This window comes from Lemur catta, chromosome 1, assembly GCF_020740605.2.
Source record: "Lemur catta isolate mLemCat1 chromosome 1, mLemCat1.pri, whole genome shotgun sequence".
In the NCBI taxonomy this organism is placed as follows: Eukaryota; Metazoa; Chordata; class Mammalia; order Primates; family Lemuridae; genus Lemur; species Lemur catta.
Window position 1 is genome coordinate 208266593 of NC_059128.1, and position 21209 is coordinate 208287801.

The 21209-nt window shown below is 38.1% G+C and overlaps 1 protein-coding gene across 5 annotated transcripts in view; it reads right to left on the reverse strand.

The window, feature by feature from the left end:
- Positions 1-2179: 2179 nt before the first annotated feature.
- MCCC1 (methylcrotonyl-CoA carboxylase subunit 1) overlaps positions 2180-21209 on the reverse strand; it is a 55420-nt gene continuing 36390 nt past the window's right edge. For 4 of the 5 annotated variants that reach the window (XM_045539762.1, XM_045539764.1, XM_045539765.1 and 1 more), the window contains exons 12-19: positions 20420-20529; positions 18378-18594; positions 16641-16727; positions 10237-10286; positions 7229-7366; positions 5548-5655; positions 3527-3598; positions 2180-2532 (exon numbers count right to left, since the gene is read on the reverse strand). In XM_045539762.1, the coding sequence (XP_045395718.1) occupies positions 2404-2532; positions 3527-3598; positions 5548-5655; positions 7229-7366; positions 10237-10286; positions 16641-16727; positions 18378-18594; positions 20420-20529 (911 nt within the window). In that variant the 3' untranslated portion in view covers positions 2180-2403. The remainder of the gene's footprint in view (positions 2533-3526; positions 3599-5547; positions 5656-7228; positions 7367-10236; positions 10287-16640; positions 16728-18377; positions 18595-20419; positions 20530-21209) is intronic. The other variant, XM_045539766.1, reaches the window with a different exon arrangement.

Consider the following 21209-nt stretch of genomic DNA (forward strand, 5'->3'; position numbering starts at 1 on the left):
ATTAACAGTAGCTGTGTATACCTCACTTATTCCAATCCCTTACCTAATACCCAGAGCTAATCACTATCTTTAACTTTCAGATTTTTATTTCATTTTTTAAAAAGAATATAGTTTTATCATAAGTACGTATGTGCTAAACACTATATTGTTGGCATTGCTGATTTTGGAGGTCTGTAAAGGCTGTACTATACTGTGTGTGTCTCGGGACATGCTTATTTCACTCAGCATTATAATTCCAAGATTTTCGTCCATGCTGATGCTATTAATCAGTTTATTTTGTTGCTGCATAGTAGTCCACCATGTGTCCAAACCACACTTCTCCGTTCTGCCAACCAACTCTGACTGTTTCCAATGCTTTACTATTGCGGTGATGTGGCTATGAACATTCTTGGTGCACAAGTGTATTTGTGCATTTCCAGAAGTAGGATGTTAGGTTATAGGGCTTAAAATGTTCAACTGTGTGAAATAATGCCAATGTTTTTCAAAGTGGCTCTAATAGCCAGATAAATTTTCCCAAAATACCACTGCTTACCTTGCTAAAAAAAAAAAAATTCCATGTAAGCACAACTTGTAGGATAAAATCCCAACCTGACAGTCCACACTAGTTTTAGTCTCACCCACCTAGATTCCACCCCTTCTCTCTTCTAGGCACCCCCTCCTCCTCACTTCAGTTGGGCAGATCTGTTCCCTGGCATAGAGCATACCTTGCTCATTTTGAACTGAGAAGCCCTGATCCTTCCTAATTTCTAGTCTACAAATCCCAACCCCCACCCCTGCCCCTGGATTCTCCTCCTTTATGAAACTTACCCTGATCACACTTGCCCACAGAGCTCTCTCACTGACCCCCAGCTCCTAAAATACCTACTTTCTGCACCAGTTGTGACAGCAGTCTTCACCTTCACCCACATCTTAGGAGATACGAGTTTTATGTTGCCTTGTTAGAAAAATAGACATTCTAACTAAGCTGTGTAATCAGATTTATTTTGGAACTCTGGCATTTTCAACTTTAGTATTTTGTACCTTTCTCACCACTGCATTGATGATGGAAGCCAGGAGAAAGATTAATTTTGGATTTGATGTTTTCCCACATAATATAACTTGACATTGATTTAGTCTGCTTTGCAGACCACAATTCTGTAACTTATAAGGAAAAGAAATTTATTTCTTACTGTTCTGGAGGCTATGAAGTTCAAGGTCAAAGGGCTGGTGAGGGCCCTCTTGCTGCATAATAACATGGTGGAGGGCAGCATGTGGCAAGACAGCAAGAGCGTGAACAAGAGCATTCAGGTCTGGCTTCCTCTTATAAAGGCACCAGTGCCATCACGGGGGCCCCACCCCGATGACCCTGTCTAATGTTAATTACCTGTCAAAAGCCCCACCTCCAATCAATATAAGAATTTGGGAATTAAGTTTCCAACACATGAGATTTGGGGACACATTCAAGCCATAGCAGACATGATTACGTTTTACTTTCCCAATTAAATTATAAGCATCTCAAAGTGCAGAGACCATCTTTTATATTTCTTTGTATTCTTCACAACATTTAACATAGTCTCATGTATTCAGCAAGAACTCAATTCAACAAATATTTAACACTTCAATGAATATATGAAAATGTAGAAGGTTACATATCTGTTAGTAACACAGAATCTAGACAAAATTAAAGAAATAAAACTGAAAAATTTTCTTTCCCCATAATGAAAAAAGTGTTTCTAAAAAAAAGTATTCAGAAGAGTCAAGCTTTCTACTCTTATCCATTCTTTCTATAAAATTATATTTTTTAAGTGTACCCAAAATTTATATTATTAAGTATTAATATATTCTACCATATATTTTATATATATAAAATACTTAAAAAAAAAAAAACAAGCCTAGAAGATACAATAAAGGCAGGGGCAGTCTAAATAGAAATTTTCTAATCACAAAGACTCAAACAACATCCGTGTCTTTAAATTCCCCCAATTACTCTTTGGTGAAACAAAACCTTGGTTGAGTTTAGTCCTATGGCATCTGTCTCTGAAATATGTTACTATCCACTTTCATCATAATTGTAACTAGGAAGTAATTCATTTAGTTAAATGACCTTTTCTCTTCCAATCCTTCTCTTTTGACAAAGTTGCTACCCGCTCCCCAGATGATAACTAAATTGTATAAAATTTGAGGCAGAAACAAACATTAACTTCCAATAAAAAAGTATAATTCAACTTTATTAGTATGAAATATTTTGAGATAATTTGATTTGCGACTCAAATGCATGATTCTCAAATATGAAAGGGATTTAGTACAATCATACAATCATTTAGTAAAACTACTGTTTAGAAGATCTGGAGAAAAGCAGGAGGCATTTTCTCTTTTGGGTATAGCGATAAGACACTGCTTAATTGGCCATTTCTTTGCTGGAATTTATTCTGATTCCCTTTTGTCAGATTCTTCCTCCTCGAACTCCACTAAAGGAGTGTGTCTGTTGGCCTGAGAACCTTCTCCATAGAACACCTTCTTTATTGTGCCATCCTTTGGAGCCTTTATGGTATGCTGCAGAGACACAAGGCATGACAAACAGTAGCTGCAATACTAATGAAAAGTATATACCGAGTGAAGAAAGTGAGATGAAAAGTGAAAAATGTAGCCCATTGTTTCAATGTTTTGTAGTCTCTCAGTGCTTTCCAACTTTTTTTTTCCTTTTCCTTTTTCTTTTTTTTTACATCACAGCACACAGAGAAAATGGTAACATTTTATAGTATGTTTGGGAGTTGAGAGGAGTCCATACTTGCACATACCGTTAAACCATTCAAGGACATGATTGGGAAGCTCTGGTGTAGCCAGTGTTAATAGTTCTCAACTTGGACTTCACATTAGAATCTCACCTGGGAATCTTTTAAAAATTATTGATCACTGGGCCCTACTCCTGGAGATCCCAATTCAACTGGTCTGGGGAAGTCATTTTTTAAAAGCTCCCCAGGGGATTGCACTGATCTTCCTCAATTTAGGATGGGGTTGGCTCAGAATAAACCCATTGTAAGTTGATGAGCAAACTGAGTGCATATGGCTTTTGCACCACTGTAAAGTTGACAAATCCTAAACTGAACCATGGTAAGTCAGGGACTGTCTGTAATACTCAGCCAGGGCTAAGAACCACTGACCTACAATTTCCAACCATCTAAAAACCTAAATAGCTAATTCAATTTGGTAGAGGTTTTCACTCTGATACTGATGCTTGGCATTCTACATTCAGCCTTACAAAATACCAACTGTTAACATTCAGTTGGGTTACTGCCTGATTCCAAGCTAGTAATAATTTCATTAATTTCAGAATCACAAATGACAAGTGTGATTTCACAAAATTAAAGCATATTTACAAGAAGGATGGTTTAGCTTTGTTTCCTATAATTAATGCTTAGTCAATCTGTAGCTCTTCATATTTAAAATGCCATTGACTTACAAAATAAGGCAAAAGAACGATTAGGTCTGATAGCTCCCGAAGTTACTTAGCAGCTAAACTCATGATTTCACTTGTGATTTCACTTACCTCCATCTTCATGGCGATTATAACCATTAGAGAATCTCCAGCTTTCACTTTGTCTCCAGCTTTGACAAGCACCTAGAGATTCAGTGTGACAGGTTAATGTTTAAAAACACAGAGGTCCTAGATATGTTAATTTGCTTCATTATATAATAGTAACCAGTTTACTATCCAAATGTATCCCATCATATCACGTTGTAAACCACCAATATACACAAAAGTTTATTTAAAAAACAAAAACAACACAGAGGTCCTTCGTGGTCCATGGAGTTGGTGTGTAAACAGACAGAAGTATGAGTCTGTGGTTGTGTTGTCTGCCAAAGACAAACGTACAGATGCAAATCAGAGACCCACAGGTCCATGTGGCATTGCTGGCACTGCTGTCAGTGGGCAGCACTGAGCAGTTCCCTATATGCACCCCACAAACCACTTAGTTTTGCTTAAATCAGATGAATACACTTACTATATCTTGGCATCATTTTGCCTTTTTCATGAATGTACAAATAAGACACATCGCTGACAGGGAAGGACTAGTACACTTAAATATCTTTACCATAGACGGGGGTTGTCTGGGTAGTGTCTGAGGTCTTCAGAGCCCTGTGTAGTAAGTGTGTGACAGTCTTCACATGAGAGAATTAAACTTAATAGCAATCCCAGAAAAATATTTCTATTTTCCTTTTTACATGTATAAATTCACTCACATATCTCCTATGGTGTCACTGTCTTTTTGGCTAACATGGTTACCAAGGAATTTTTGGCAACATCACACAATGGACTTAGGTTCTAAAGTCATCCTGTGGACCAAATTTGTGAAAAGTAGGAAGCACTCCTGAAAGCCCCACAAATCACCCAATCCTAGGTGATGCTTTAGTAGAGCCTAGTGAAATCAATGGCCTAGGTTTATCGGCCAGGTATGGGGAAAGTGTGCATCTTTAAATGTAAGACTAACACCTGTGCAGGGATGTCCACACCATGACAGGCCTGTGGGAACTGAAATCGAGTGAGTTAAAGGCAGAGCCAGGTCTCTTAGCTCATACTCCCTTTGGGGTACATATTTCCAGAGGGGAACAGTGGGTGAAATCACCCACACTATTTAAATAGCAATTTTCTTCTTCTTTTTTTTATTGTTCCAAGAGTATATAGTTGAATGTTTATGATTTAAATGTACTTGAGAAGACTCTACTAAAGTCAAGTATATAAGACTACTGATCTATCACCATTTGAAGTCATATTAGTGTGCTATGGTCCAAATTGTGTCCCTCTAAAATTCATATGAAGTCTTAACCCCAAAGGTGACAGTATCTGGAGGTGGGGCCTTGGGAGGGCTCTGTTCTCAAAGATGGGATTAGTGCCCTTAGAAAAGACTCTCAAGAGAGGTTCCTTGCCCCTTTCACTACGTGAGGACACAGAAAAGATGGCTGTTTATGAAACCAGGAAGCAGATTCTCACAGGACACCTAATCTGCTGGTGCCTCGATCTTGGATTTCCCAGCTTCCAGAATTGTGAGAAATAAATTTCTGTTGTTTATAAGCCATACAAGTTTATGGTATTTTGTTATAGCAACCCAAACAGATTGAGACAGTATGGATCTCAACTTTGAACATATACAGTAATCAACACCAAATCACATTTTTCTTCACCAATACCAATACCAGTCTTTCAAATTTTATTTTAACACAGATGCAATTATGTACGTTAAAGAAAAAATTCATGACAAAATTACTTGCTGTTGGACTTAACATTAAAAACCAGCCTTTTTGGATAATGCCTGTAGAATGCTCCATTTAATCATTAAAAGACAATTTAGATTATTTGTACTTTGATGTAAATTCCCACCTTCAAAAGCAGCAGTCTCTATCACAAATTAGGTAAATGGATATTTTCATTGAAGACTACTACAGAACTTGAATCTATAATAGATCCTAAGGAGCAAGATTTAGAGATGGAAAAGTATGTATATGACAAAATTCAACAAAGCCATCTATTAGGCCTTCTTGAACATTATTCTATAGGTGTCCCATGATTACCTTTTCAATGGTTCCGGTCATAGGAGCAATGGTACCACCCTGAGTTCCTTCTGAGCTCACAGAAGACAAGTATTTGGGGACTGGAATGCCAATCTCAATTCTCCCTTCCTATAAATAGAAAACAAACTGAAAATGGAATCAAGACCCTATTACTGTATTTTTACTAATACACCCGAGGTAATGATTGTTTTCAAGTTATTTGTTAAATGTTAGCTATCATTAATACCAGGTTCTAATCTATCTTTGTGACCTTGAGCAAATTATTAAACCACTCTCAGACCTGGTTTCCCATTATAAAGGGGTAATGGTCTCACAGGGGATTAAGAGAATTAAAGTATTAAATATATAACTATTAGTAACAGAGAGCCATTTTTAAGCAGCAATCCCACCATCAAGTGCTTGGTCTATGGCAGGAACTGTTTTTAACATTTATATATACCATGTCATTAGTCATCACAACAACTGAGCTGGGTACTGTTATTATTACTGTGTATAGATAGGGGAACTGCAGCCCGGAGAGTTTAACTGCCCAAGGTCACTCAGCTGCTAAGTGACAGGGCCAGGATTTGAACCAAAGCAGCTTCACATTCCAGAACTCCTGTTCTTCACCACTCCAGTATATTGCCTCTACCATCACGTTGTTATAGCACAATTGACAGTGGAAAGGAATGCCTGGTAAAGTGGGATCACCCTCAACTCCACCTACAGTTGTTTAATTACTAGAATACTAAAGACATCTCATCATGAAGCACTGCGAGGCCACAGTACATTTAATAATCTATGCTCCTTCTTCTGCCCAGGCAGGACATTGAAGACTCACTGGGCAGAAGGCTCCTAACCAAAACCACGCAAAGCCTGCCTCAACTATCTTTTGACTGCCAAGAGAACATCACTAAGCCCTTCTACCTTCCCCACAAGGAACCTCGGGGCCACAGACTCTCTCCCAGTGGTCACCTCCTCCAAAATCACCAGGACTCCAAGTGTCAGGAAGATGGCAGTTGGGGAAAAGTGTTTAGGCATCAAAGCCCTGAGAGAACACCACCCACTGAGCAAGGAGATACTCTCTGACAAGGAGAACGTAAAGACTTGTTTCAGAATTCATGGAAGAAAATGGATATATGTCTATGGATGAGAATCTGCATGAATAAAAGGGGCAAAAGGAAAACTAGAGAAAGCAGGAATGTGACAAAGAAACACAGAGTGGAGAAGACAATGGAGGGAAAAAAGTCCTAGCAGTGGTCAAAGGAAGCAGGATCTCTATAATCTCTCTTTTTTTTTCTTTTTTGAGACAGAGTCTCACTTTGTTGCCCTGGCTAGAGTGAGTGCCGTGGCGTCAACCTAGCTCACAGCAACCTCAGACTCCTGGGCTTAAGCAATCCTACTGCCTCAGCCTCCCGAGTAGCTGGGACTACAGGCATGCACCACCATGCCCGGCTAATTTTTTCTATATAGATTTTTAGTTGTCCAGATAATTTTTATTTCTATTTTTAGTAGAGATGGGGGTCTCGCTCAGGCTGGTCTCGAACTCCTGACCTCGAGCGATCCACCTTGCCTTGGCCTCCCAGAGTGCTAGGATTACAGGCGTGAGCCACCGCGCCCGGCCTCTATAATCTCTTTCAGTGAGATGCCTCTGGGCAATCTTCTCCCAAACCCCAAGAGTAACATTATAAAGAGACATTACCGTGGAAAATAGGTAGATAGTATTTTCCAGGATAACGAGCTTAGTCTTACTAGCAACTCCATTAATAGAACATTTCAGGTAAGTGCAATCTCCCTCACTATAAAGATCACCAAGGACTTGGAAAGTTTTATCTTCAATCTGAAAAAACAGAAAAATAAGATCTTTAAAATAAATGAGCAAGCCTATAGAATTAATAAAATCAGAATTAACTCTTTGCTATTAGTAGTTTCAAAAGATAACATATAAAATACTTTAAAAAAAAAAAGCCATGTAGGAATTTTCCCCCTAAGATTCTTAACCATAATATTTTAGATAATTAAAAGAAAAAAACTACTTATATAACATACATCCTTAGCATCATAATGCTATAGGTAAAGGTTCATTTCAGAACATAAAGATAGCACTAAAAATGTGAAATAAAAATATAAATCAAATTAAGCAAAATTATTAAAATTCATTTGCATATATTATATGTCAGTACTCATTTCTGACTACCTGAAGTCAAATTTAGTTTTCTGTGCCAAAGTCAATAGTGAAAAAAGCCAGAACCATATAATTAGATGTCATTTCTTTTACCTCATCAACATGTACACTCAATTCATGGGTTTCTGTGATGACTTAGGAAGATAAATGAGCTGGAGATTGACCACAATTTTCTCACTCTAAGAGACTACGTGCCAAAAAACAGATTTCACTTGATGTTTCAAAGAAGCTGATAAAAGGACATGAAACTTTTCTGTTTTAAAGAATATTTTCTCACATATACACTCAAGAGAAAATTTTCCTTATACACAAAAAGTCTGTTTAAATCTTCCCTCTGTATTCATTTCAGTTCCCACAGTGTTAGTGTAAAAGTCCTGTAGCTATTCTTTTAAAATATATTATGTAGGCTAAGGTGAAATAGGTCACACCTAAGTTAAATATGACATTTTACTCTGCTTTGTAACCTACTAAAACAGCCATTTGAATGTTTGTGAAATTCTCAGGACATAAAGGTTAGATTGGAACAGTTTTGTTTAAAGATTCAAAAAAGCACATTCTAAAACTGTGAATGTAGTTCCATGAGCAGATTACAACAAACTGGCGATTTACTTTACCAGTTACCAAAGGACAAGAAACTGTCCCAAACCAGAGGCACCGATATGAATTTCAAGTGTCACATACAAAAGTATGTAGACTTCCCTGAATCTCAGAGAAAGAAAAATAATGTGTCTTAGAGTGTTGGGAAGTCTAACACATATCACTGATAAATCCATTTTGCAGGATTTGACATCTCTTAGCTCATATTAAAAATGATTTATTTCCTGAATTTGTACCTTACTATAGGAATTTGACTGATTTCCCACACTGTTTTTTAAATCTTTTTAGCATTTCATTTTGCCAGTGTAATGGACTTCTTTTAATTAAGCACTATTGGAAAGTTAGCGGTTCTCAAAGTGTGACCTATGGATCCCTTAGGGTCCCCAACACCCTTTTAGGAAGTCCATGAAGTCAAACAATTTTCATGATAAGACTAAGATGTTATTTCCCTTTTTTATCCTATTCTCTCATAAGTACACATGGAATTTTCCAGAGGCTACCAAATATGTGATGTTATTGCTCTGATGGCTAATGGTATGTGTAATTGTATAATTTTAAGTTTTAAAATTTTCTCAGTTTATCCTACAATTCAACAACAAAAAAACTAGATTAAAAAATAGGCAGAGGACTTCAATAGCTATTTCTCCAAAGAAGATATACAAATGGCTGATTAATATATGAAAAGATGCTCAACATCATTAGTGATTTCAGAAAGGCAAGTCAAAGTTATAACGAGATACCACTTCACACCCATAAGGATGGCTATTATTAAAAAAAAAAAAAAACAAACTCAGAAAATAATAAGCAGTGGCAAAGATGTGACAAAGTTGGAACTCTTGTACACTGCTGGTAGGAATGTAAAATGGTACAGTTCATAGGAAAAATAGTATTATGGTTTCTCAAAAAATTAAAAATAGAATTACCATATGATCTAGCAATTCCACTTCTGGATATATACCCCAAAGGACTGCAAACAGTGTCTTGAAGAAATATTTGTACACCCATGTTCACAGCAGTATTATTCACAATACTCAAAAGTTGGAAGCAACCCAAGTATCTAATCATGGATGAATGGATAAAGAATATGTGGTATATACATACAATAGAATATTATTTAGCCTTAAAAAGGAAGGAAATTCTGACATGTGCTACAACATGGAAGAACCTTGAAGACATTATATTAAGTGAAAAAAGCCAGTCACAAAAGGACAAATACTAAATTATTATCAGGTATCTACAGTAGTCAAATCCATACAGACAGAAAATAGAATGGTGGCTTTCAGGGGTCTGGGGGGAAGAAGGAATGGGTACTGTTCCTGTATTATTGTTTTAAAAGGGTACTGAATTTCAGTTTCACAAGATGAAAAAGTTTTGGAGATGGGTAATTGTGATAGTTGTACAACAATCTGAATGTATTTAATGCAATAGAGCTGTATACTTAAAAATGGTTAAAATGGTAAATTTTATGTTATATGTATTTTACCAGAATTTAAAAATAATAAAAAATAAAATTTTCTCAGTTAAATTTTCTAAATGGTAAATATTAATCGATACAACTAGCACAAACAAAAGTTCTTTGAGGGGGAGGGTCTTGAGACCAAAAATTTGAGAACTGCTAATTTTGATATAAATACATGCACATACTTTAGGGGCTTGTTAGTGTCTGATTCAAGGCTATTACTTTCTGCCAAGATTTTATTCTTAAGGGAACCTCAGCCAAACTGAGCAAATAATCAGAAACCAATCAGAAACTATATAGGGAGTAATTTCCCCAAATTGGGTCTGAAATAAAAGCACATGACATTTTTCTAACTACAGTCACAATAGTCAAATGCTTAAGAGGAATGAGAGAGTGAAAAAAGACCCTATTCAGTATGAGAGAGATCAGATTTAGCTCTGAACTATAGAATGAAACCAATAAGGCTTACCTGCATGTTATATGATCCATCACGGTTATATGTTACAGCTATTGCTACATCTTTACAGAAAAGAGGGGAAAAAAAGAAAAAAATTAGACATTCATTTATTCAATAACTGAAATATCAAAATCTTACTTTCAACCTAAAGACAACTAGCTATTCAAAGGGATACCAACATTCTTTAACTCCATGGAAATGAGCATTTTTTCTTAGAAATACATCTGTCAGGCAGCTTTCAATAAAGGTGCATTTCAAACTTTTCTCTTTTAAAAATGGAGGTTTAGATGTTATAAAGTTGTGAGATATTTTAGATATTTTTCCTTCAACAAAAAAGGCTGCAGTGTTATAGTAGAACATGCAATGAATTGGAAAAGAGGAGTTTTGGTTTGGTTAAAGACTAAAATCTGCCATCTGATCACTTCTGTGATTTTGACTAAGTCATTAAATCTCAGAGCCTTGCTTTTCTATGCCATTAAATGGGTATGAAAATGTAACAATTACTAAATAAACGTGAAAGTGCTTTATAAACTGTAAGACTATACAGATAAGAATATTCACATTACAAGCACACCTCATTTTATTGTGCTTCACTTTATTTTTGCTTCACAGATACTGCATTTTTTACAAATTGAAGGTTTGTGGTGATCCTGCTTCAAGCAAGTCTATTGGCACCATTTTCCCAACAGCATGTGCTCATTTCGTGTCTCTGTGTCACATTTTGGTAATTCTTGCAATATTATAAACTTTTTGATTATTACTGTATCTGTTCTGGAGATCTGTAATCAGTTATCTTTGATGTTACTGTTGTAACTGTTTTGGGGCACCATGAACCACACCCATGTAAGATTGATCAGTGTTGTACGTGTTCTGACTGCTCCACTATTTGAGCAGCCATTCCCCTGTCTCTCTCCTTCTCCTAGGGCCTCCTAATCCCTGAAACACAAAATATTGAGATTAGGCCAAATAATAACCCTACAATGACCTCTAAGTGTTCAACTGAAAGGAAGAGTCACATGTCTCTCACTTTAAATCAAAAGCTAGAGATGATTAAGCTTAGTGAGGAAGGCATGTCCAAAGCTGAGTTAGGCTGAAAGCGAGGCCTCTCCGGCAAAACAATTAGCCAAGTTGTAAATGCAAAGGAAAAGTTCTTGAAGAAAATTAAAAATACTACACTATTGTAGTGAACAGAAAAATGATAAGAAAGTGAAACAACCTTATTGCTGCTAGGGAGAAAGTTTTAGTGGTTTGGATAGAAAATCAAACCAGCCACAACATTCCTTTAAGCCAAAGCCTAATCTACCTCAAGGCCCTAATTATTTTCAATGTTATGAAGGCTGAGAGAGGTGAGGGAGCTGCAAAAAACAACAACGATAAAAAATTGCAGCTAGTGGTTTGGTTCATGAGGTTTAAGGAAAGAAGCCATCTCAATAACACAGAAGTGCAAGATGAAGCAGCAAGTGCTGATGCAGAAGCTGCAACAAGTTATCCAAAGACCTACCTAAGATCACTGATGAAGGTGGCTACACTAAACAACAGATTTTTCATTGTAGACAAAATAGGCTTCTACTGGAAGAAGAGGCCATCTAGGACTTTCACAGCTAGAGAGGAGAAGTCAATGCCTGGCTTCAAAGCTTCAAATAACAGGCTTACCCTCTTGTTAAGGGCTAATGCAACTGGTGACTTTAAGTTGAAGCCATGCTCATTTACCATTCTGAAAATCCTAGGACTCTTAAGAATGACACTAAATCTACTCTGCTTGTGCTCTATAAATGGAACAACAAAGCCTGGATGACAGCACATCTGTTTACTGCGTGGTTTACTGAATATTTTAAGCCCACTATTGAGACCTACTGCTCAGAAAAAAAGAAGCCTTTCAAAATATTACTGCTCATTGACAGTGTACCTAGTCACCCAAGAGCTCTGATGAGATGTATAAAGAAAATAATGTTGTTTTCATGCCTTCTACTATAACATACATTCTATAGCCCATGGATCAAGGAGTAATTTTGACTTTCAAGTGTTATTATTTAAGAAATACAGTTCATAAGGCTACAGTTGGCATAGAAGGTGATTTCTCTGATGGATCTGGGCAAAGTAAATTGAAAACCTTCTAGAAGGGATTCACCATTCTAGATGCCATTAAGAACTTTTGTGATTCATGGGAGGAAGTCAAAACATCAATGTTGGCTGGGCACAGTGGCTCACATCTGTAATCCTAGCTCTCTGGGAGGCCGAGGCGGGTGGATCGCTCGAGGTCAGGAGTTCGAGATCAGCCTGAGCAAGAGCGAGACCCCGTCTCTACTAAAAATAGAAAGAAATTATCTGGCCAACTAAAATATATATAGAAAAAATTAGCCGGGCATGGTGGCGCATGCCTGTAGTCCCAGCTACTCAAGAGGCTGAGGCAGTAGGATTGCTTAAGCCCAGGAGTTTGAGGTTGCTGTGAGTTAGGCTCCGCCACGGCACTCACTCTAGCCAGGGCAACAAAGTGACACTCTGTCTCAAAAAAAAAAAAAAATATATCAATGTTAATGAGAGTTTGGAAGAAGTTGATTCCGATCCTCAGGGATGACTTTGAAGGGTTCAAGACTTCAGTGGAGGAAGGAACTGCAGATGTAGAAATAGCAAGCGAAGTAGAATCAGAAGTGGGGCATGAAGATGTGACCGAATTACTGCAATCTCATGATCAAACCTGAATAGATGAAGATTGCTTCTTATGGATGAGCAAAGAAAGTGGTTTCTTGAGATACAATCTACTCCGGGTGAAGATGCTATGAACATTGATGAAATGACAACAGAGGATACAGAATATTACATAAACTTAGTTGATAAAGCAGGGCAGGATTTTAGAGGATTAACTCCAATTTTGAAAGAAGTTCTACAATGGGTAAAATGCTATCAAACAGCATTGCATGTTATAGAGAAATCTTTTGAGAAAGGAAGAGTCGATCAATGCAGCAAATTTCATTTTTCTATTTTAAGAAATTGTCAGTCACTCCAATCTTTGGCAACCATCACTGTAATCAGTCAGCAGTCACCGATATTGAGGCAAGACCCTCCACCAACAAAAACATGACTTGCTAAAGGCTCAGATAATTGTTAGCATTTTTAGTAATGAAGTATTTCTAGATTAAGGTATGTATGTTGGTTTTTTAGACATAGCACACTTAATAGACTATAGTGTAAATATAACTTCTATATGTACTGGGAAACTAAAAAATTTGTGTGACTCTCTTTATTGTGATATTTGCTTTATTGCAGTGGCCTGGAACTGAATCTGCAATATCTCTGAGGTGTGCCTGTATTACATGAATATAGAATTGGTTGAAGACTATCTCAGGAGATGGAAATCAAAAGTTTTGTGGGGTAGAGAATATAGGTCAAAGTCATCTCATCTCCTTCTGATACTTCAACCATCATTTTGATGCTGCCAGCTCAAGTATGTTTCCAGCCCTGAACTTCTCTAGAAGTCTGATTAGTCATTCCCAGCTAGATGCTCCACTGGCACCTTAAAATGAACATGATGGGTCCAACAGATCATCTTTCCCTCCACCTACTTCCCCTGCAGACCTGTGAGAGCCACTGGCACCACTATTCTCCTTGTCATCCAGATTTAAAACCTGTCATCTTTGCCTCAGTCTTCTCCTTTGCTTTTCACATCCACTAGTCACAACAAAGCTGCCAAATTCTTCCCTTTAAATACTTGTCCTACACATCTCTTCCTTTCCATTCCTCCCACTGCTCTCCCCTGTCTCAGGCCCGACTGTCTCAAGCCTGGCTGACTCTGAGGAGGTGCTTCAGGGTCTTCCTGCTTCCTGTCTCAAGCCTTCCAGCTGATGCTTCCTAGCATGTCCCCACCATATTCAATAGACTTGGCCTGGTATTGAAGGCCCCAATCTCTCAGTCTTATTTCCCACCATTCTCCTACACAGATGGCCCTATGCTCCAACCAAATGGGAAAACGGGCCAATTAGTACTCCCCATACATGCCTCCAGCTTTCCCTGCTGTGCCACTGTGCTCACACTCCTCCTTCCCCACGCTGCAGATGCCCAGCCACACCGCGAAAACCCCACTCCTCGTTCACACCATGCCCTCTGTCCTTAGGAAGAGTCTGACTGGGCGGGATGAATTCTCTCTCCTCCAAACATTTAGACTGCTGCCTATAAAACACCATTATGAGTCTCCCTTCATCTTGGATTTTGACAGAGTAATTTTCCTCTTTATTAGCTGTTTTAAAAGATTACAAAAATAAAAATGTTCACAAGAGTCAAATACTAAAGTACGTAAACTCCAGAGCCTGCCCATTGACCACCATGTCATCCAAATTTCCAATGTATGCACTTACAAATGGTAAATTCCTGTAGAGAAAAAAACAGGGACAAAGACATTTTTTCTCTTCTCCACATCACTCAGCATATCTATTTTTTCAAAAACTTTGCACTGAGTGTATGAATGAATGAAACTTCTCTACCCTAAATCATGTCAACAGGCTTTAATTCTTCTTAGGAGAAAATGCCTCCAATTATACCAGAACAGTTTTCTTTCAATTTATCAAATATGTTAAGTATTTAACTGACTCGAATGCCAGTAGAATCATAGGAAGACACTGTCAGAAAAACTCTAAATTATTTTACATTATGATAGGACAACTGAACTTGTTTCTCTCTACCCTCAATATCTTGTCCCCCACAGGAGAACTTTAAACACCCTCTTAAATATTTAATAAAGTATGAAAGTTTAACATGGTCCACTAGCATTTTTTAAAGACTCACCTATATAACATTTTTGAAGGCTGTTACACATAGACCTGGATTATTTCCATAGAATACTGCCAAAAGGGTGTAGCAAACAGCAATCATGTTGGCCTTTCAATTACGTATTTATTTTTTAATTAAAACTTTTTTTAAATCCCCCCAAAATGCAGCATAATTCAAACCATTGCCCGGTGCTTTAGTGAGGATCCATGCCAAGTAACACAGTTGGCTCATATGAATTACAATCATACATGTAACTCTGTTTAATTCAGGTTGAAGAGGCCATTGAAGCTTTATTGCTTTTGATACTTGCATTCAGCATATAGGAGTCTGGAATAAAATACTCCCAGATTTTGGGGACTGCCTTTTAGGATGAAATAAGGAAACACATCAGCGTAAAATGGATGGGTTAACCATTTGCAGAATGCTACTATGTAAGGGATGTTTGCAAACTTTCCTTATGAAGGTTTGGTGATATACCTAATGCACTTAAGGTAACGACCACCTAGGCTCAGGATTGAAAATAACTAAAAAGCTGTAATCCAATCAACTTGGGTGAATGAAGTGTGGATGTCTTCAAAGAGCTGAAGAAAAGAAAATTCTCCTCCAGCCAGGGAAGAGGATGCTGTGATCTGCTGGCAAGAGGATTCTGCTCTACCTGGGAGGCACATTTTTGTACTGGAGTTGTCACAGTTCAATAATACCTCCCATTCAAGATTATCCAGCACTCTCAGCTCTGACTTTGCACCCATCTGGCTTCCCATGCCAACTGTTCTCTACAGCACAAGGGATACAGCCCCCAGCTATCACAGGATTCTGGTCCCTCTGGTACATTGCTCCAGCCATAAATTTATAAACTGTGTTCTGGCTTAAGTGTCATCCTTTTCTGACTTCAGGTAAAATAAATCAGCCCCTAACGTGAGCCTACTCAAATTAGTCTGCAATCAAAAATCAATTTTCCACTGGAGAAGTGGTGAAAGTATCATGGGAGTCAACATCAAGAAGAGTGGGTGTCAATTCTGGCTCTGCAACTCAGCAGCCTTCAGTAAGTTACTTCACTTCCACGACTCCTCACCCATGCTTTCATCATCCACAGGTGGGAGGAACAGTGACTCCCCCTCATTAAGTTGTTGTGAAGATAAAAATTTACATATGGTAAGACACAACAAATTATAGCGCTTTAGTGACCCACTTCTACCTGAAACACCCCAAAACACTGCCTGAGAAGTAGGCAATCTTCCCTCTCTGATATAGTTTTGGATATTGTTTTTCTTATTTAAAAATAATACACCCTGTATTATTAGAGTGTAAACAAAAAACTGCAAAGTACAAAGAGTTAGGGAAAAAGAGATTGCCTCAAATTCCACTACTCAATGGTAACCTCACTAACATTTTGGCATATTTTATTTCAGCTGTTTTGCTACATATATTTTATGCATATTTTTAGAATATTTATAAAGTATATAAAAGTGTAAAGAAGGAAAGCAAATACCGTTAACTCTACTACCCAGAGCCAACCAATTGTATTATTTTGGCATATTTCCTTCCAATGTTTAGGGTAGGCATTTTAAAAAAATGACCGGGCTGAATTCTCTTTTTCAGGTTAATATGATACATTTCTATGACTCACATTTCTCTTTTAATGAAACATTACTTACTATTTTTACCATCTCTAAGAGTCATGTTTCTGGTGTAAGAGAAATTCAGTCTTCTTCCACTGCTAGATGAAAATGGAGAGAACTGATCTAGAAAAAATTAAGAATTCCATAACAAATTTATGAGTATCAAGCCTGGTAAATTTATACCTTACAAAATAAAACATAAAACACAGGTCCTAAATGTATTTTCTTTGTTGTTCTCATTGTTTTAAATTTAAATAGATATTTTCATTTACATCTCTGGAAATTTCATATGAAAAATCCCGGCTTCTCTTGAAGAATCAGAATATTTGCATGAACGCTCATCCTCTGATGGCATAAACTGCACAATGGTCACCCCCTTTTGACAGGGCAAATGCATTCCAGGTCACCAAAATTTCTACCACTCACTTTACCCAGGAGCTACAGCACAGCTACACTGAAGCAATTTATTCTGAAAACTCATATCTGTACCACCTATAAATTTTAAAAAGGAAGGTGACAGTTAAGAGGACACTCTCTTCTAAAAATGTCCAGTTCAGGCTCAGGAATACCACATGGGGCATATTTAGATGCATTTTCATTCAACGTAAAAGGACGAAATGAGGCTAGAACACACAAATCTCCCAAAGACATAGTTTTAAGCTTTTAAAATATTGTACATTTTAAGATTTCAATATAACTATCTTGAATTAATCTAGAAACTAAAGATTTGAATAATAGGCACCTATAATAACACACGTTCAGTATCCTTTATCTGAAATGCTTGAGAACAGAAGTGTTTTGGATTTTGAACTTTTTCAGATTTTGGAATATTTGCAGTATATGCCAATGAGTATGTCCTTTGAGTGTCACATTGGTGCTCAAAAGGTTTCAGATTTTGAGCATTTCACATTTTGGATTTTTGGATTTGGGATGCTCAACCTGTATAGGATAATGTAATAATCCTAATAATAATAAGAGATAAATAGATTAGATTTTTAAAATTGGTTTAATCGGTTGCTCCAAAGGTCAGAGTTAGCCTGAGTGAATATTATGGAGCAATTTGGGAAAGCGCAGATTTAGAGGGAAGAATTTTTTAATGGACAGCTGACTAAAACCATAAGCTACCCTAAGAGGTAATGAATTTCCAGTTTCCTAAGGAGTCAGGAAGAGGTTGGGCAACAACTTAGTGGGAACAGTGAGGCAGGGATGCGATGCCTGTGTGTGACAGCCAGGATGAATCACTGCCATGGTCCTTCCTGTGCTCCGATTCTATGATACTATTAAGTACCTAAGTTTCTAGTTAGACAGAAATTTAAGCACAGGACGGAAAAAGAGAGGAAGAAGTAACTCAACGGTAAATCATGGGTAACCCAAGGGAATCTGAGTCTCCTGTGTTGTGTCTTTAGACTCTGGGACAAAGAGAGTTGCTGCAGGTACAGAAGATACAACAAAATAGGCCATGAGGAGCAGCAAACAAAAGGAGTCACAAGAAATCAGCACAGGATGAGGGAAGAACTCATGCTTGGTTGAAAAGAGACCATATCTATAATGTGAAGTGATTAGTTAAGCAACATTTAATAGGTTAAATCGTGTTTATGGGTGCATGTGTGACATGTGAAGAGCTTGCCTGCATACTAAAAACCACACCTGCAGAGAATGGTGTCAATCACTGACAGAAGAAAGGGAGGCAAGAATGGCCCAAAGAAAGGAAACCATGTTCAATGATGATTCAGAAAACTTGGCCAGCAGAAGAAGAAGGAAAGTATTCTCTACCTTGTGTCTGAAGTCTGAAAGTGTCAGTCAGAGCTTTCTCCTTGAGGATGAGACCCAGAGCTGCCTGGCATAAAACCTCTTTGGCTGCAGGCTTCCAATTGGGTAACAGGTCTTTGTGGTGTTGAGGGATGAAATTAGTGTGCACATTCCCAGCTTCAAACTCTGGGTGGCCAGACAGCTTGAGCAAGAAGTCAACGTTGGTGTGCAGCCCAACAATCTAGGAAGAGAAAAAAGCCCCAGTTCCTACTGAGTAAGGGAAACAACGTATTTAGAAAAACATCTGCTCTTTTTTCTATTTTCTACTGTGGACAGCTCTTAGGAAAAATTTAAAAACCTACTAAGGTACCATGTGACATTAGGACAACTCTCATGACAAAACAAAACAAAATAAAAAATCACCTCATTATCACTATATTCATCACTACATATGTTTGGGCTTAACATTTAAAACTACATTTTTATATGGTAAAGAAGATGTAGGAAATGGCATTACTACCAAGATCAAGCCTAGGTGGTATACTTAATTAACTCAGGTTAGGAAAGTGGCAAATGTTAAGAAACACAAGTGAAATTCACTTGCAAGATATTGAAGATGGCATTCAGAACACTCCTGCAAAACAGGAAGACTGCAACAGCAGGCAGGGTTGTTATACTGGGGATGGGATACGATTAAATACCCTCAAAAAAGCTTCCGGCCGGGCGTGGTGGCTCATGCCTGTAATCCTAGCACTCTGGGAGGCCGAGGCGGGTGGATGGCTCGAGGTCAGGAGTTCGAGATCAGCCTGAGCAAGAGTGAGACTCCCGTCTCTACTAAAAATAGAAAGAAATTATCTGGCCAACTAAAAATATATATACAAAAAATTAGCCGGGCATGGTGGTGCATGTCTGTAGTCCCAGCTACTCAGGAGGCTGAGGCAGGAGGATCGCTTAAACCCAGGAGTTTGAGGTTGCTGTGAGCTAGGCTGATGCCACAGCAGTCACTCTAGCCTGGGCAACAGAGTGAGACTCTGTCTCAAAAAAAAAAAAAAAAAAAAAGCTTCCTTCCAAGACCAAAATACAAATTTTATACACTGATATAAAAATAAGAAAATGTATAAAACTTACCCAAATCCACCCAATAAGCAGGGTCAAAAGTAAAATCAGCTATTTAAGCCTTGGGGTCATTCATTCATTCACTTATTCATCCATTCCTTCATTCATCTAACAGCCATTTACTGAACACTTTTTAAGAATCAGGCTCTGATCTAGGAACTGGGGACAAAAGTGAGGAACAAAAGAGATGAAGTCCCTGCCCTCACAGAGCTTACATTCTAGAGAGACAGGTAACAATATTGATAAACAAATATCTAATATAATATCACATGCTATGAAGAAAACTAAGGCTGGCTAAAGGGAGAGAGAAGAACAACGGGTACTATTTTAAATAAGGACTGGGAAAAGACTCTGAGGAGGTGAGCAGGGTTGAAGACAGTCAGGAGCAAGCCCTGTGATCATATGGGGAAGGAATGTTCTGGAAGAGAGGACAGGAACACATGGCTCCTTGCTGGGTGGGTATGCAAAATGGCAAGGAGGCCATTGTGGTTGCAGCCACAGAGATCAGAGGTGTGATCAAATTATTAAACACACAACAAGTTGAATATCTTCTATGAAGTTAAATCAATGTGGTATAGAACTTTCTGCACCAAGGAAATTAACATTCTGCAGAAAAATAACAAACTGTATCAAAATGACCAGACTGCAGGCCACACTTGAGTGGATGGCCTTATGTACAGAAGGCATAGTTGTATCTCACCGCAATACAGCACTGACACGGACAGTTTTACTTCTGTAGTCTTTCTTTTGTAACTGAAATCAAGAAGTCCTCAAACCCTATTCTGACCCACGGGAAATTCCCCATGTGAAATTATTCTGTTTGTGACATATGGGCAATCGGTGGAAATAGGAAATAAGGTGACAAGACCAAGTCTCTGACAAGGATGAAGGCTGACCTTTGGTCCTGACCCAATGCAGCAAGGTCGTTAACATGGCCCCGGATCACTCACATTGTACTGACGAAGGCCGTACCGCAGTTTTGTCAAGGCCATCTGGCGACTGGCAGCCCACACGACCAGCTTGGCAATCATGGGGTCATAATACACTGAAACTTCATCTCCTGAAAGGGAAAAACCACAGTAACCTCCCCAAGTCAAAATTTAAAGAAATAAAATAGGACAAGCAAGATATTTTGTTGTGTACATTTCACTTAACCCTCACAAACTTCTATATGATAGATATCATTACCACTAATTTATTCATGAAGAAACTGAGGCGCCGAGGGGTTTAAAAACTTATCCAAAGTCCAAGGAAGACATGGCCATCCAAGAGCACCAGGCTCTAACATGGAGACACACAGGCTGGCTTTCCCCATCCTATCTTCTTCTGAACTTTTTCTATTCTCATTTTGGAAGTCAACACAAACTCCTTCTACCCTCTCACATTATACTCACTTCCTGCCCTTAGCATTCCCAAGGAAGTATAACAATTCCTCTAGCCTGCAGGATTGTTGAGAGGAGTGACAATAGAGTGCCATGCCTGGCAGGACTGATAACCAAATGGCAGCTATCATTACTATGATGCTTACAGTCCTAGAGAACATGAATCTGAACCACAGCACATCCTGCTGGTTAGAAATGGTTCCGGTCCAAAGGAAGTGGTATGCTATAAAGAACACTGTTGTAGGACCTTTTCACAATTTTGGTAGGTTACTTGACCTCTCCGAACCCTAGGGCCCTCATCTATAAGATTACAGATGCTTGCAGTAGAAAAGATGGAATCTGTGGCGCAAGCAGAGCT